This window comes from Vombatus ursinus, unplaced genomic scaffold, assembly GCF_900497805.2.
Source record: "Vombatus ursinus unplaced genomic scaffold, bare-nosed wombat genome assembly UNPS02014821.1, whole genome shotgun sequence".
Taxonomy (NCBI): Eukaryota; Metazoa; Chordata; class Mammalia; order Diprotodontia; family Vombatidae; genus Vombatus; species Vombatus ursinus.
In genome coordinates, this window is record NW_020954599.1 from 20,185,765 (window position 1) to 20,198,670 (window position 12,906).

The window sequence follows — 12,906 nt, forward strand, 5'->3', positions numbered from 1 at the left end:
TAAATTAATTAGAACATATTACTGAAGGAAGCTATCTTTTTTTAAAAAATATAAATTGCAAGCACACTTTTTTTCTCTTAATGGTGAAGATTATTTCTCAGAGAGGGGCAGTCATCCAGTATCCTGAAGCTAGATCTATCCAAGCACTGTCTTTGGCAAAGGGAACATTTGGGAACAATGGAAGTATTCTCTTCCAATTTTTGGACAAAAACATAACAAAAAATAACCTGGCAGAAAATCATCCTGGCACTTAATGTTGTCTTAAAAATATTAATTTAAGCTGGATTGTAAAAAAAATGATTTGAAGAATTTGTATTTTTTCAGGGAAAAAAAAGCTATTTTGTTTGTCAAATAATTCCAGAAGCCATATCAAACAGACACTGACTTATTAAAGTGAAGTGATGACCATGGTATTTGAGCTTTCTTTCTTTCTTAATATATTTTGGTTAGCCAAAGTATTTCAATACAACTGTATTCTCAGGGGATTATGCTAGAATTTCATGACTCCAGCATGTCTCTAGTCAATTGGAAATCAATGCTACAGAAGATAGTCATCCCCCACTCCCACCACCACCACAAATAAGAAAGATGCCTTGACACAGTATATCATAGGACAGTTTCCAAATGACTCAACATCTCTGCGATTAAGCTCTCTTGGAAAGAAATTTTCTCTCTTCTCCAGAATTCTCTTGTATTACTATTATATACAACAAGACATTTTAAAATGTCCTAGAGTATTCTAGTCAATTAGCTATGAAGTAATGCTTTTTCCTTTAAAAAGAATTCTTCTGTGGGATTCAAAAGGGAAGAAGTAATGAATATTGTAAACAGAGTATATTACCTACTTTCAGGCTCACTAAAATATTTGGTTGAATGTATATTATCAGCCATGCAGATGGTCATTTTAAAAATACCATTTTTATGTGTTTTGAACTGAAGTTATGCTAGTCTTAGACAGCAACTCTTAATATTGCAGCTTGAAAAAAGTATATCTGTAAAACTTTCTCCCTGACCCTTTTCTGTCACCTCTATTTCAACAAAGGCTTTACTTGACAAGTTTACCAACAGTTCTTCATTGCCTGTATTAGAAAATATGTCTCCCTTCTGATCTTCCTTGATTTCTCCTGACACAGAAGATCAATGCGTTTTCCTCCTCAGCATATTCTCTAAATCTTATTTTTAGTTTTTCAAATGCCTGGTTTAGTTTAAACTCCACAGACATTCTCACAGTATCTTTAAAGGAGGTTGAAGGGGAAAGGAGGCAGTAATCAAACTCTCCCTGGACATTGGATGCCCTTAGAGCCTGTCAATTATTTAATGGTCTTTTAACAAATACACTAAAATTCTAGACCATGACCTCTACATCAATGGGTGCACATTTGTGTATACAAAACAAAGAAACAAAGAATCAAGATTTAGAACTCATAGAGGAAATTGAATCCAAACCCTTCATTTTACTAGACAGATAAAGTGACTTATCTAAGATAACTCAGATCTTAGATCTTTGACTCCAAATTTAACATACTTTCTGCTAAATCATGCTACCTTTTCATCTGATTTTATGGATTTTATAGAGGGTCTTTAAGATGTCATAATTTGGCTATACCACAGCAATTTAAATGAAACCTAGGAATGATTTTTCATTTCTTCTCTATAATTTTCTCTAAGCCTAGTTTTTCAATTACTATGGACACTATCACATTGTTGTCTTTGAATATAAGAGCTTTCAGAAAAAAAAATCAACTTGAGTTTTTCTTTTCTGTCACATACACTGTCTGGAGCCCTATTCTATTCGCTAGATCTCTAGGTCCTGCCCATCAGTAAAATCAGCTGTCCTGCCATTGTGCACTCCTCAGTTAAAAGTTATTCCACTTTCCAAAAAATATATACTCTCTTTGTAAAGAATGTTAATCAACATGTTTACTTATCCATTGGATAAATGTCGTGCTATTGTTAACTTATCTTCCTTACACTGAAATCATTTAGAAGATAGGGGCTGTGTTTATTCAACTTTGTTCACTTAACTACTACTTAAATGCTTACTACTCCCCATACACTGTGTAAGGTACTGTTAGGGATATAAGCTCACACAAGTCATGGTCCATGCCCTCAAACAGCTTTCAAACTCAAGTTTTCACAGCAACTAACACAATGCTATATGAAGATAAAGGCACATATGGCCATTAAGGGGGATGTCCAAATACAGTATGAAGAACAATGAGTCAAAGATCATGGACACATGAAGAAAACCACCTCCAGAATGTTTATAAGAAGTTCTACTAAAATCAAGAACAATCTTGAATTAACCTAAACACAACATACCAAGCAATAAATTTCATGGGAATGAAGGGGATGGTTAATGAAGATTAACAAACAATAGTCATAGAGACTTATAGACATTGCTTATCCCTCTGTTTTCTCAAAAATGAGAAAAAAGGAATAGAAGCTAAAACATATTTACTCATTGAGGGGAAAAATCATCTGGGATACAAAAAGCAACTTTTTATAGTCATTCTTCCTAGAAAGCATTCTGATTACATTTGATATTTTCTTCTTGAGTAAAATCAATCTCTGCTCTTGAGGTCAATAAATTGTTGGGTCAGTGACCTCTGTTGGTCTTCTCTTCACAGTCTTGTCCAAGTAGTGAATGAGTTCAACCAAGCCCCATCCCCCACCTATGAATACTTTGCTTCCTTATCCTTTTGCAGTATCTCATGCCCTATTTCTTGTCCAAACTACTGAGTATTCTGGAGGAAGTTATTAAATACTGTTGGCATGGTCCACTAGAAATTCGCATTATATAAGCTCAACTGGGTCACTAACACTGCTTAGAACTTCTTTTATTCCTCTTCTTGTCACAGTTAGTTCTTCATGAATGAGGTCACTATGGATGAGAACTTTGTTTTGGTACTGTTTCTTTTTTCTTTTATTATTATTGTTGTGAATTTGACAATAATCAGCAAACAAACTTTTCAGTCTACATAGAACAAGAAAGAGGACTACATATAAAATTGTGATTGTTGATGTGTGTTTGCTGATAATTATCAAATTCACAATAAAAAAAAAGAAAATTTTTAAAAAACATCATCCATACCATAAAACATCTCCTTCCTGTTAACCTTGTTGATGAGGAATTAACTTCAATAAGGAGAAGACAAACTCTTCAACCCAATGCCACCTGACTTATGTGTCTTTACTTGAGAAAATATATTGTAGAATGATAAAATTTTAGAGCTGAGAGTCTAAAGGTCATACAGTCTACTTACAACTCAAGCATTAATCTCTCATAGGGTATGACTGCAACATAATCTTCAGTGGGGGCCTCATTATTACAAATTCAGAAGAAAGATCACGGATGAGGAGGACAAAGAAAAGCTTTGTACAATCACCATCCTATCACATCTTGAAGATCTCTGATGACCGTGTGAAGATCTTTACATATGTACTAAGGTAGCTAGCTCACTTGTGGACAGCTCTAACTGCTAGACAAAAATATTCCCTGTAATAAACCATAAATCTAATTTGCTGTAACATTCATCCTTTGGTCCTAATTTTGCACTTGGGGTCCCAAACAAACAACACTGAAGAAGCTGTGTTATACTGCCAAGAGTGCCACATATTAGCACTCTTCAATAAGTTAATCTTTCAAATATTTAAAGATAAAAAATTAGGAATCCCCCTAAATCTTTTCTTCTCCAGGCTAAACACTCCCAGTTTCTTTAATTAACCATTCTGCAAAATAGTTTTCAATCTAATCACCCAAGCTGCCCTTTCCTAACCAACTCCAGTTTATCAATGTCTCTTCCTGAAATGAGATATTAGGAACTCAATATAGTACTCCAATCGACTACTCTTCATACCTACTATATGCCAGGCACTGTGTTAAGCAATGAGGATAAAAAACAAAAAGAGGCTAAAGAGAGTCCCTGCTCTCAAGGAGTTCACAGATGGGGGCTAACCATTTGTACAATCACTTTCCTCAGTTTGGACACTGTACTTCTATAGTATAAAGTACTGTAACATAGAATAGCACAGTTCATTATAACACATCACAATAGTATAGTAGCATTGTATAGTATTGTATAGTAGGAGAGTATAGGAAAATTCATAGTATACTATATACTTAGAAGTGTAGTGCAAAATGCAGCTGGTTTTTCTGTCACTTCATACAAATGACTGCTTCCAAACTGGTAGGCTACTATGACCAACAGATCCTTTTCATCTTAACTTTTATTCAATCATGCTGCTTCTCCTTTGAGATTCATAAAACTATTACTTTTGCATCAACTTTACATTTATCTCTATTAAACTTGATCTTTTTTTTATACAGCCCATCATTCTAACCTTTCACAAACTTTTTGCATCCTCATTCTATCATCTACTATGTTGGCCCTCTCTCTCAGTTTTGGTTCAATCATAGATTTGATCAGAATGTCATCAATGTTGAGTCACTGATAAAGATACCGAAGAGGTAAGAGACCTGACAGAGATCTCTAGATGGACCTTATCCACTGATTGTCACCCCTATTAAACGCATAGAAATACTATCATTCCAAATCCCAGTTGCCAACTTTTTGAAAAGAGAGCCAAAAAAATTCCAGAGTTTCACAAGGAGGCTCATCCACATTCTCTCCATATTTTTCCATGCCCAGAATACTATGATATTCTGAAGTGAACCTATAATATAAGTGAACCTATCCTATATTTGTCTGCATTAAAGTCCCTAGTCCTGTAGTCTGTATAATCATTGAACTGATATCATTTGAAAGAGAAATGGGCAATCCAATCTGATCCATTATTTCCGTTGACTAACACTATATACAGATCTCAACTACAGAAGGACAGAAATGGGCAAAAAGTATATAACAAAACTCACAGGTTATCTTTCATGAACCTTTGTATTAGGTGAACAGTCATCATAAGCCATCTCTTTAGTTTTCACTGCATGACATAAACAGGGTCCTTTGGAGCAATGGCATACTTTAGTAGGTAAAGAAGGCAAGTCTCTGATCTTCAATACCACAGGAGGGCGGGTGGAGTGGACAAAAGAATTCACTTGTCACAGACAGGAAGTCTTGTTTGAACATCTGTCCTAAAGCAACTCTCAGTTGGAAGTGGAAGGTAATTAAGCTCCCTAACCTGAAGGAAGACAATTCAGGGGTTTTGCCCATTCCAAGAAGAAAGGAGAGATCATCCTATTTCTTGCCAATGGCAGGATGCTATTTTCCTTTCGATAAAAGGAGATTTTATGTAAGTCTCAAGTATGCGTCACAGAAGGAATGGAGTAAAGGGTGGGTTGTGGTGAGTCAAAGTATTTTCATAAACTCATGGAATGAGTCATGTTTCATGGCTTTTTTTTTTTTGCCTTTATGAGCATAATTGCAGCTGAACAGTAGTTCGGAACTGTGTGGTGTCATATCTACTCCAACGGCATTACTCACCTTAAGATCCCGATGGACTACCCCCATCTGATGGCAGTGAAGCACAGCTTCCAGGATCTGCTGAATGCAATGACTGCATGCAAACACCAGGGGGCGTGTGTTAGTTCCAAGCTTACACTCACTATCTGTATACCCTCACAGAGACTGGGTTAAAGTATTAAACGAGCCAACGACTGGGAATGCAAGAAAGCACCTCCAGATGTCTACACATATTGCTCAGCTAGAGTAGTCACCAAGTCAGAAGAATTGGGATCCTGCCTGCCACATGTTGCCAGGCTTCATGCTCAAATGAACGATTAATGTGGGCTGCATTTGATTTCACGGAAGAGCTCAGGTCCATTGGAAAAGCTCTTTAGGAAAAAAAAAATCAAATTAAAAACCAAACCCAAATGCATAATTTTGTTCCTGGAAAAAAAAAAAAGTGTTCTGGGAGATATAAGTTTAGTTCTCCCAAATTTTTCCAATCATGAGTTAAAATCTCCATAATTAATGAATTTTAGGTAGATGATTAACTTCCCACTCTTTCATTTAGTTGGCAATTATTATCTCTTGCCTGAGATGGTCTTTCAGACTCAAAAGGAGCAAATGTGTGAAAAGTTGTTCAGCTACTGTAACCCATGGTCTCAGAACAGAAGTGGTGTTTCAATCTACAGGCAGGCACACATCACAGCCCTAAGTCAATGCTGGACAACTGATGAAATTTCCCCTTGCCCTGGATTGTACTGCAGAAGTTCAATTGGTTGTGTTACATTTCTAATGGTTAACCTAAAGGTTAATTTCTCTTAAAAAAGATTCCTTTTGCTGTGATGTATGCTTAGCCTGCGGATGAGCAAACTGGAAAGAAACATCATGCATTTTTTTTTTTGTCATTTAGTCATTTGGGGGGAAGGGGTGAAGGCAAGGGGTCCATAGTAGATACCCACCCTCTGCCCTTCCCCAGAAGGCTTCTGGTTATCAGATTTATAGGTTCCATATACTGACCTTCAGGTCCCTGTGAACTATGCCATTTAGGTGACAATGATTTACGCTTTCTAGAATCTGCTGTATACAATGACTGCAAAGATACAAGGGCAGAATGGAAGGGAGAACATTTTAAAGGCACATAATCACATTGAATACAAAATAAAATGGGAGTTAAAAGGAAAAAAACAAACAAACAAATAAACACAAATTACATTTCTTCAGGAGTCTTTGAATTCTACACCAAACTGGGATTGGATTATGCTAAATAAAGTAATTTCTGGATCTAACAAAAAGAAAAGACAACTAGACAGAGAATTTGTGACATTATCAGATAAAACAATTTGCGCTCTTCATTAATTGCATACAAATCAACTAGTATGTACATATCTGTAGAGAAACCATATTTTTTCTCCAAAGAAAGAGATTTTATTAAAATTTCCCATAACAATAATCCTGGGAAATTGTGATGTGATGGGCAGATTGGAAATTGGCATTTCTCAGGCATAGAGTAAACTGTTTAAAATCTGAGGTCACAAGGAAACATAGGTCTTAAAACAGGAGGATAAACACGGATGAAGTGGTGGTAAAGGTGAAATAAAAGGGGGAGGGGAATGAAGTACTCATCTTTCTGACTTGAAAGAAGGTTCTTTTATTGATGGTTAGGGGAGAAACCAATGTGAGTCACCAAATAGCACAGGCAAAATTTTGGTCAAAGAAGCTCTGCTCATTAATTCCCCACCCCACCCCCCTCCTCCCACCCCTAATGGCTGTGGGCTATGGAAAAGGTAAGGAGGGTAGGAATGGTTTTTATTTTTTATTATATAAATGCTTAACTAAAAAAAACCTAAGAGAGCAACAGTGAATGCCAAATGTCATAAACCTCATAGTAACAGCAAAGGAAAACTTGCTTATTACTCTGTCAAAATCCATGATTTATTCTATACTTGTCAAAGGCTCACTGATAAGAAATGGCATGCTAATTAAAGTAGGAGGAAAATCATTGACTGGCACCCATAAAGTGTGTGCCATTAGCTACCAATTAACACACAGGCATGTTGAACATGTCAGTCACATTTGTAAATTTTGTTATGCAGCTCATGTGTAGGTGGGGATGGAGCCATCTTTATTTCTCTTATTTAGGACAGGAATAGAGCCTGAGGACCTGTGATTTCATTTATAGGGGAAACTTCCATGTGAGGAAGTTCCTTGTTCAAGGAAGGCTGGTATCTTCTCTGCTACTTATAGTCTCAGAGAGTTGCCCAGAGCATTAAGAGGTTAAGTGACTTTTCCAGGGTCACATATCTAGTATCTTTCATTTAAAATGATAAAATTGAAAATCCATTAATTCAATGAATGTGTAAAACAGTACTTCTACAAAGCAAATTGTACCTTTAATAAATTACGTTGCAATCATATAGTCATGTTAAAATAAAAAATTTGATCATAATCTTTTAAAAGCAACTCAGTTAATAGGACAACAAACACAACTTTGTATTTGTATTCTAGATAGCTATTTTTTAAAAATTACACAGCATTTATAAGTGATTGCAAATATTTAATGTTTTGGATGGCTATTCCCACTTAAGGCTACATATACTCTTATATCACTTTCTAAACAGTGCTCATCTCATTATTTAAAAACAAATGTATGATTCTTTTGGCAAATGATTCCAAAATTTATTTCTTAGTCTCTAAGGCTAATGCAACTTTACATAAAACTACCTTTTTTAATGAACATAAAGCTACAAAAGATACTTTTTAAAAATAGGTAGTAATAAAGCAAATCAGTAATAATGTACATTAAAGATACATTTGTCATGAAATCTGGGGTCAAAATGTGGGTAGGAATGGGTTTATGGGGCTACTTCTAAAGGTTGCCTTTGGTTGAGCCTGCATGTCTACAATGAATTGTTTGATGATCTTTGCTGAGGATTAGGTCAAAGCTTTAAAGACAGGATACTAGAGATTTTTTTCTTCTTATGTGAAATAACACTCAAAAGTGAGTCTTAGAGAATTACAGGGTTTAAAGGAGAGATTTCTCCTCTATTTTCTTACCAGCAAAAATATTCTTTAGTTCTCTACTCCATGAGGAATAGGAGAAAAATAAAAGGAAATCTTTCCAGGCCAGTCTTCTACAAATTCGATTTATATTGAAATGGGGAAGAGAATGTCTCCTCTCTTTGCGCCTTAACTATACCTCTCCTACGATAATTTACTACCCTTAATGCTGAAGGATGAAACATGTATGAAGGCCTCTGGCTTCATGGGAATGATTCCTTATTCTAATCAGACATATGGTGATGATAAAGTTAAAAATTCAGAACATTTTCCACCTTTGAGATGAAGAGAGGAGAGGCAATTTCAGTGTAAACTGGTATGGAAGGTAGGAATTTTGTTTTGTTTTGTTTTGTTTTGTTTTAGTTTAAGTATCAGTTTAAGTGTTAAGGCTCACTGTAAATTACTCAGACTGAATGGTGTGAGTTCTAGAGACAATTGTCTTTTACATTCTGAATTGTCTTCGATCTAAATTTTCTATTAACTCGAAGCACAGTGCCTTGTACATAGTATGTGCTTCATAAATATTTATTGATTGAAATATCACTGATGGTATTTGCCTAATGAAGTGTCCTAAGACAAAATTTATAAGAAATTAGCTGTCTTTTCTACTTTTTTCCAATAGCAAGTAGGCATATGGTTATCTCCAAAACTGATTTTGGTGGTGGTGATAATGATAATGCTATATTTGTTTTGTTTGGTAAAAACAAACAAACAAACAAAAAGCTGATACCCCACTTAAGCCGTTGCCAATTACTGGGAAATTTCATTTGACTGTGGTAATGTTGTAAAAATGTCATATTTAAAAAATTAAGTGGTGGTTGTGTTTAATTAGTCTATAAAATACTTCTAAGTAGTGCCAATCCCTTCTCCAACTGTAAAAAGCAAATTGGAGTTAAATTTGAAAAAGAAGTTTGAATTATTAAATGGGGTGCATGTACGTATGTGTGTGTGTGCTGTTGTCACCCATAGCTACTGAATATAAAAGAATTCATGTCAACCCATGTGCCAGGTCAACATACATCCTATTTTATGTGGTTAACCATGTCAAGAGCACGTGCACGTAGAAATAAGAACATTTTCTTAACTACACTTTTAATGACGGGGAGGAGGGATAAGTGGTCTTCACTGTGCCAGGATTTCAAGATAAGGACATAGGCTCACACATCACATCGATATAGAGCTGGAAGGAATTTAGAGGCCTGTTTAAGCATGTGCCTAAAGAGGTTGGATTACAACCATTAATGAGAGCAACAATTTAATTGTAGAGCAGAAGGATTTTTTTTCCCCTCAAAAAAAGTTATCCCTAGAGAACCTCAGAATGGACAGATATCCACAGGGAGACACACTAATGGTGACAGAAGGCCAAGGTATCTCAATATTCTTTCTCAAGGGCACCAAGTATGAGATGACCCTGTCCATGTTAACACAAATAATATTTGATTCCAAAGGCCAAATGTAAACATGGGTGTTATGAAGGAGTCACTTACCTGGCATCTGCTTCACTGTAATATTCTCTTGCCACTATGTCCTCAAAGAGCTCACCGCCTGTGACTCTGCAGAGACAAATAATGTCGCAAATTCAGGAAAAAGTCACCAAATCTACCTTTAGATTTTTAAAAAGAAATCACTCAACATTAAGAATTTGTCCCCATCAGTCTTCCAAGTAAACTAACAAGATTATCCCAGCTGCATAAAGAAAATAATGATGATTTTAAATGAAAATCAAAATTTGAGATGGCTTTCATGAGGCTTACAGATTTTGCAGTGGTCCAGTCTGAGTTTTACCATAGCCATCCTCACATTATTGGACTGTCCCTCCATCACTGGGCTCAGGAAACAAAATCATCTGCCTGCCATTATTATACTCAATATTGTCTCATAGAAACTGACTTCTCCACTCCCAAGAACACCAACATTAACAGAATTCAAAAGAAAGGCTCGTATGTAAAATTATATTAGGTTCACATATAAAATGACAGAGTATATTACATTAATTTAATTTAATATATGTTTTAATGTAATTTTAAATATTACATTATTTTGGGCCCAATATTGGACTTCCTATGTGCTGCCATATGACATTTTTCAGATCCCTAATGTGCAGGCAACTGGGGTCAGATCTGGGATTTCAGTCATGCAAGAAACTGTTGCTCTCAGTGTAGAAACTACCCCTATGCTGCACAATGGTTACCTGCCTATAACTGATGGTATCAGAGTGTTGCTTAGTACATTGACAGGTCAATTGATTTTCTTATGGTCACAGTTAGTAAATATCAGAGTCAAATCTTAAACCTGGTCTTCCTAATTCCATGGGCATTTCTCTAAAAATGACATCAATATGCCTCAAAGACACATGACTAGCAATAAAGAATGCTTCCATTCCTCAGTGGGCAGGACTAATGTCTAAATTGAAAATGAACAAAAGTTTTTATCCAGCTGAACTCCAGAGTGTCAGTTTTTCCGGTTATACTTAACAGGTAAATTGGGTTTGCTGATCTTAGGAGCCAACGCGTAAGACAACTAGCCAAACAGAAAGACTGTTTTTCTTCTACTTGACATTAACCAAGTCTCAAATTGATAACTAAACTCTTTAAGCAAATATGTAAGCATTGATTTTGCAAAAACACTTCAGTAACATGTTTTCAACCTGCGACATATTGGCTGTCTGTCACTGGGCAAGTCTGGTTAGCGTGCTCTAAGACTAGAAATACCAGAGAAAGTGCCAACCTGATGCTGTCAAGGAAATCTCTCACTGGGAGCTGCTTATACCAACAAAACTATAGGTCCACACTTCCCTCTGACCTTACCCTTACTATATACAATGTGGAGAGAATTCTGACTTTTATAATAATCAACATGATATGCGTAATTAATATACTGATAAATTAGATTTTTATAAAAATCAGAATTCCCTCCACAATATTAAAGTAATTATATATAATATATAAAGTAATATAATAAAGTAAAATGACATAATATTAAAGTAATATAAAAACCATAGTACTTAAAAACTATTTTAGCACCAGCAGAAACAACTCAGCAACATGATTCTAAAATAACATTTTGCAGAGTCCAATGATAATGATAATATGTCCAACAATACATATAGACACAGAGTCCAATGATTACATGATTCTAAGTTGTAGTTGGCATGCTTCATTTGGTACTGTTAGCTAATCTCTTTCTTTTCCCTACTGTTTCCTAAAAGAAAAGATTGGGAGAGAACCTTGGAATTAGACACTGGAATTGGACAAGTTAGATAAGCTTTTCCCCTGCCCACCCTGCCCCCCATCCAGCATATTGTATTTGTGATAGTTGATAATATTGATTTAATTCTAATTTTCTTATTCTGTTCAATGTCTTCTTAAAAGATGCATTTGAAGGTATCCTTAAAACTCTAGGAAAGCATAGGTGTCCACACACTGTACTATTTACGTATCTAGGCTTTCAACTCTAGTTTACAGTTGTAATGCTTATTACCACATTTTGTAGTGTAGCACCTCCCACCTCCAGCAAAACAATCATGGAAATAATGACCTTTGTTGGGCTAGCATGCCAACCAAATGGCAAAAGACATTTGGGTAGGATTGCCTTCTTTGATAAACACTTAGAGCCAGGACAATGTACTGGAAAGGCCACTAAATTTTAAGTTAAAGGATTTGAGCTTCAACAGTGCTCTGTGGTTTAACCTCTGAGTTCAGACACTTACTAGCTGTGTGACCCTGGGCAAATCACTTAACCCTGTTTGCTTAGTTTCCTCATCTCTAAAATGAACTGGAGAAAGAAACTGCAAACCACTCCAGTATCTTGGTCAAGAAAACCCCAAAAAGGGGTGACAAATAGTCAGACACGGTTGAAACAACTAAACAACAACAAATATTTGTAGCATGAGAGGGTTGGAATGACTAGATGATGTCCAAGGTCCCTTTCCAGCTCTAAATGAGCTGTAGTATGAGTTAGTAGATGGGCAGGACTTACAGTCAGGAGTTCTGAATTTGAATTGCACCAAAGGCAATTTTTGGCTATGCAGATTGTTAAATTTTTGTGGACAAATTGTTAAAATCACTCTGTACCTCAGTTTCCTAATCTGTAAAACGATAATGTTAGTCATACTACCTACCTTACAGTGTTGTGGGGAAAAATACCTTGTAATCTTAAGGTGCTATTTACATATGAGCTGTCATTAAATCCTATGACATGATAGATGTGCTATTAAAAAGACGGTACGCATATATGCATTTGTTAATAATCCTGTAAAGGATGGGATAGGGAATGGACCTTTGGATTTCACTGGTATAGGGAACTCTTTGGTAAGGAAACTCCTTCTGCCCATGCAGGTCAGGATGTTCTCTGCAGCTTATCATCTTAGAGAGTTATCCAATGCATGGAAAGAGGAGATTCAGGTGCCCAGGGTCACACAGCTAGAATGTATCAAAGACAAGAT

At 35.8% G+C, this 12,906-nt stretch overlaps 1 protein-coding gene across 3 annotated transcripts in view; it reads right to left on the bottom strand.

Moving 5' to 3' along the window:
• Window positions 1-12,906, bottom strand: part of CAMK2D (calcium/calmodulin dependent protein kinase II delta) — a 340,685-nt gene that overhangs the window by 84,782 nt on the left and 242,997 nt on the right. For all 3 annotated transcript variants that reach the window (XM_027837545.1, XM_027837546.1, XM_027837547.1), the window contains 2 exons: window positions 9,950-10,015; window positions 6,423-6,495 (listed from right to left, as the gene is read on the bottom strand). In XM_027837545.1, coding sequence (XP_027693346.1) covers window positions 6,423-6,495; window positions 9,950-10,015 — 139 coding nt within the window. The remainder of the gene's footprint in view (window positions 1-6,422; window positions 6,496-9,949; window positions 10,016-12,906) is intronic.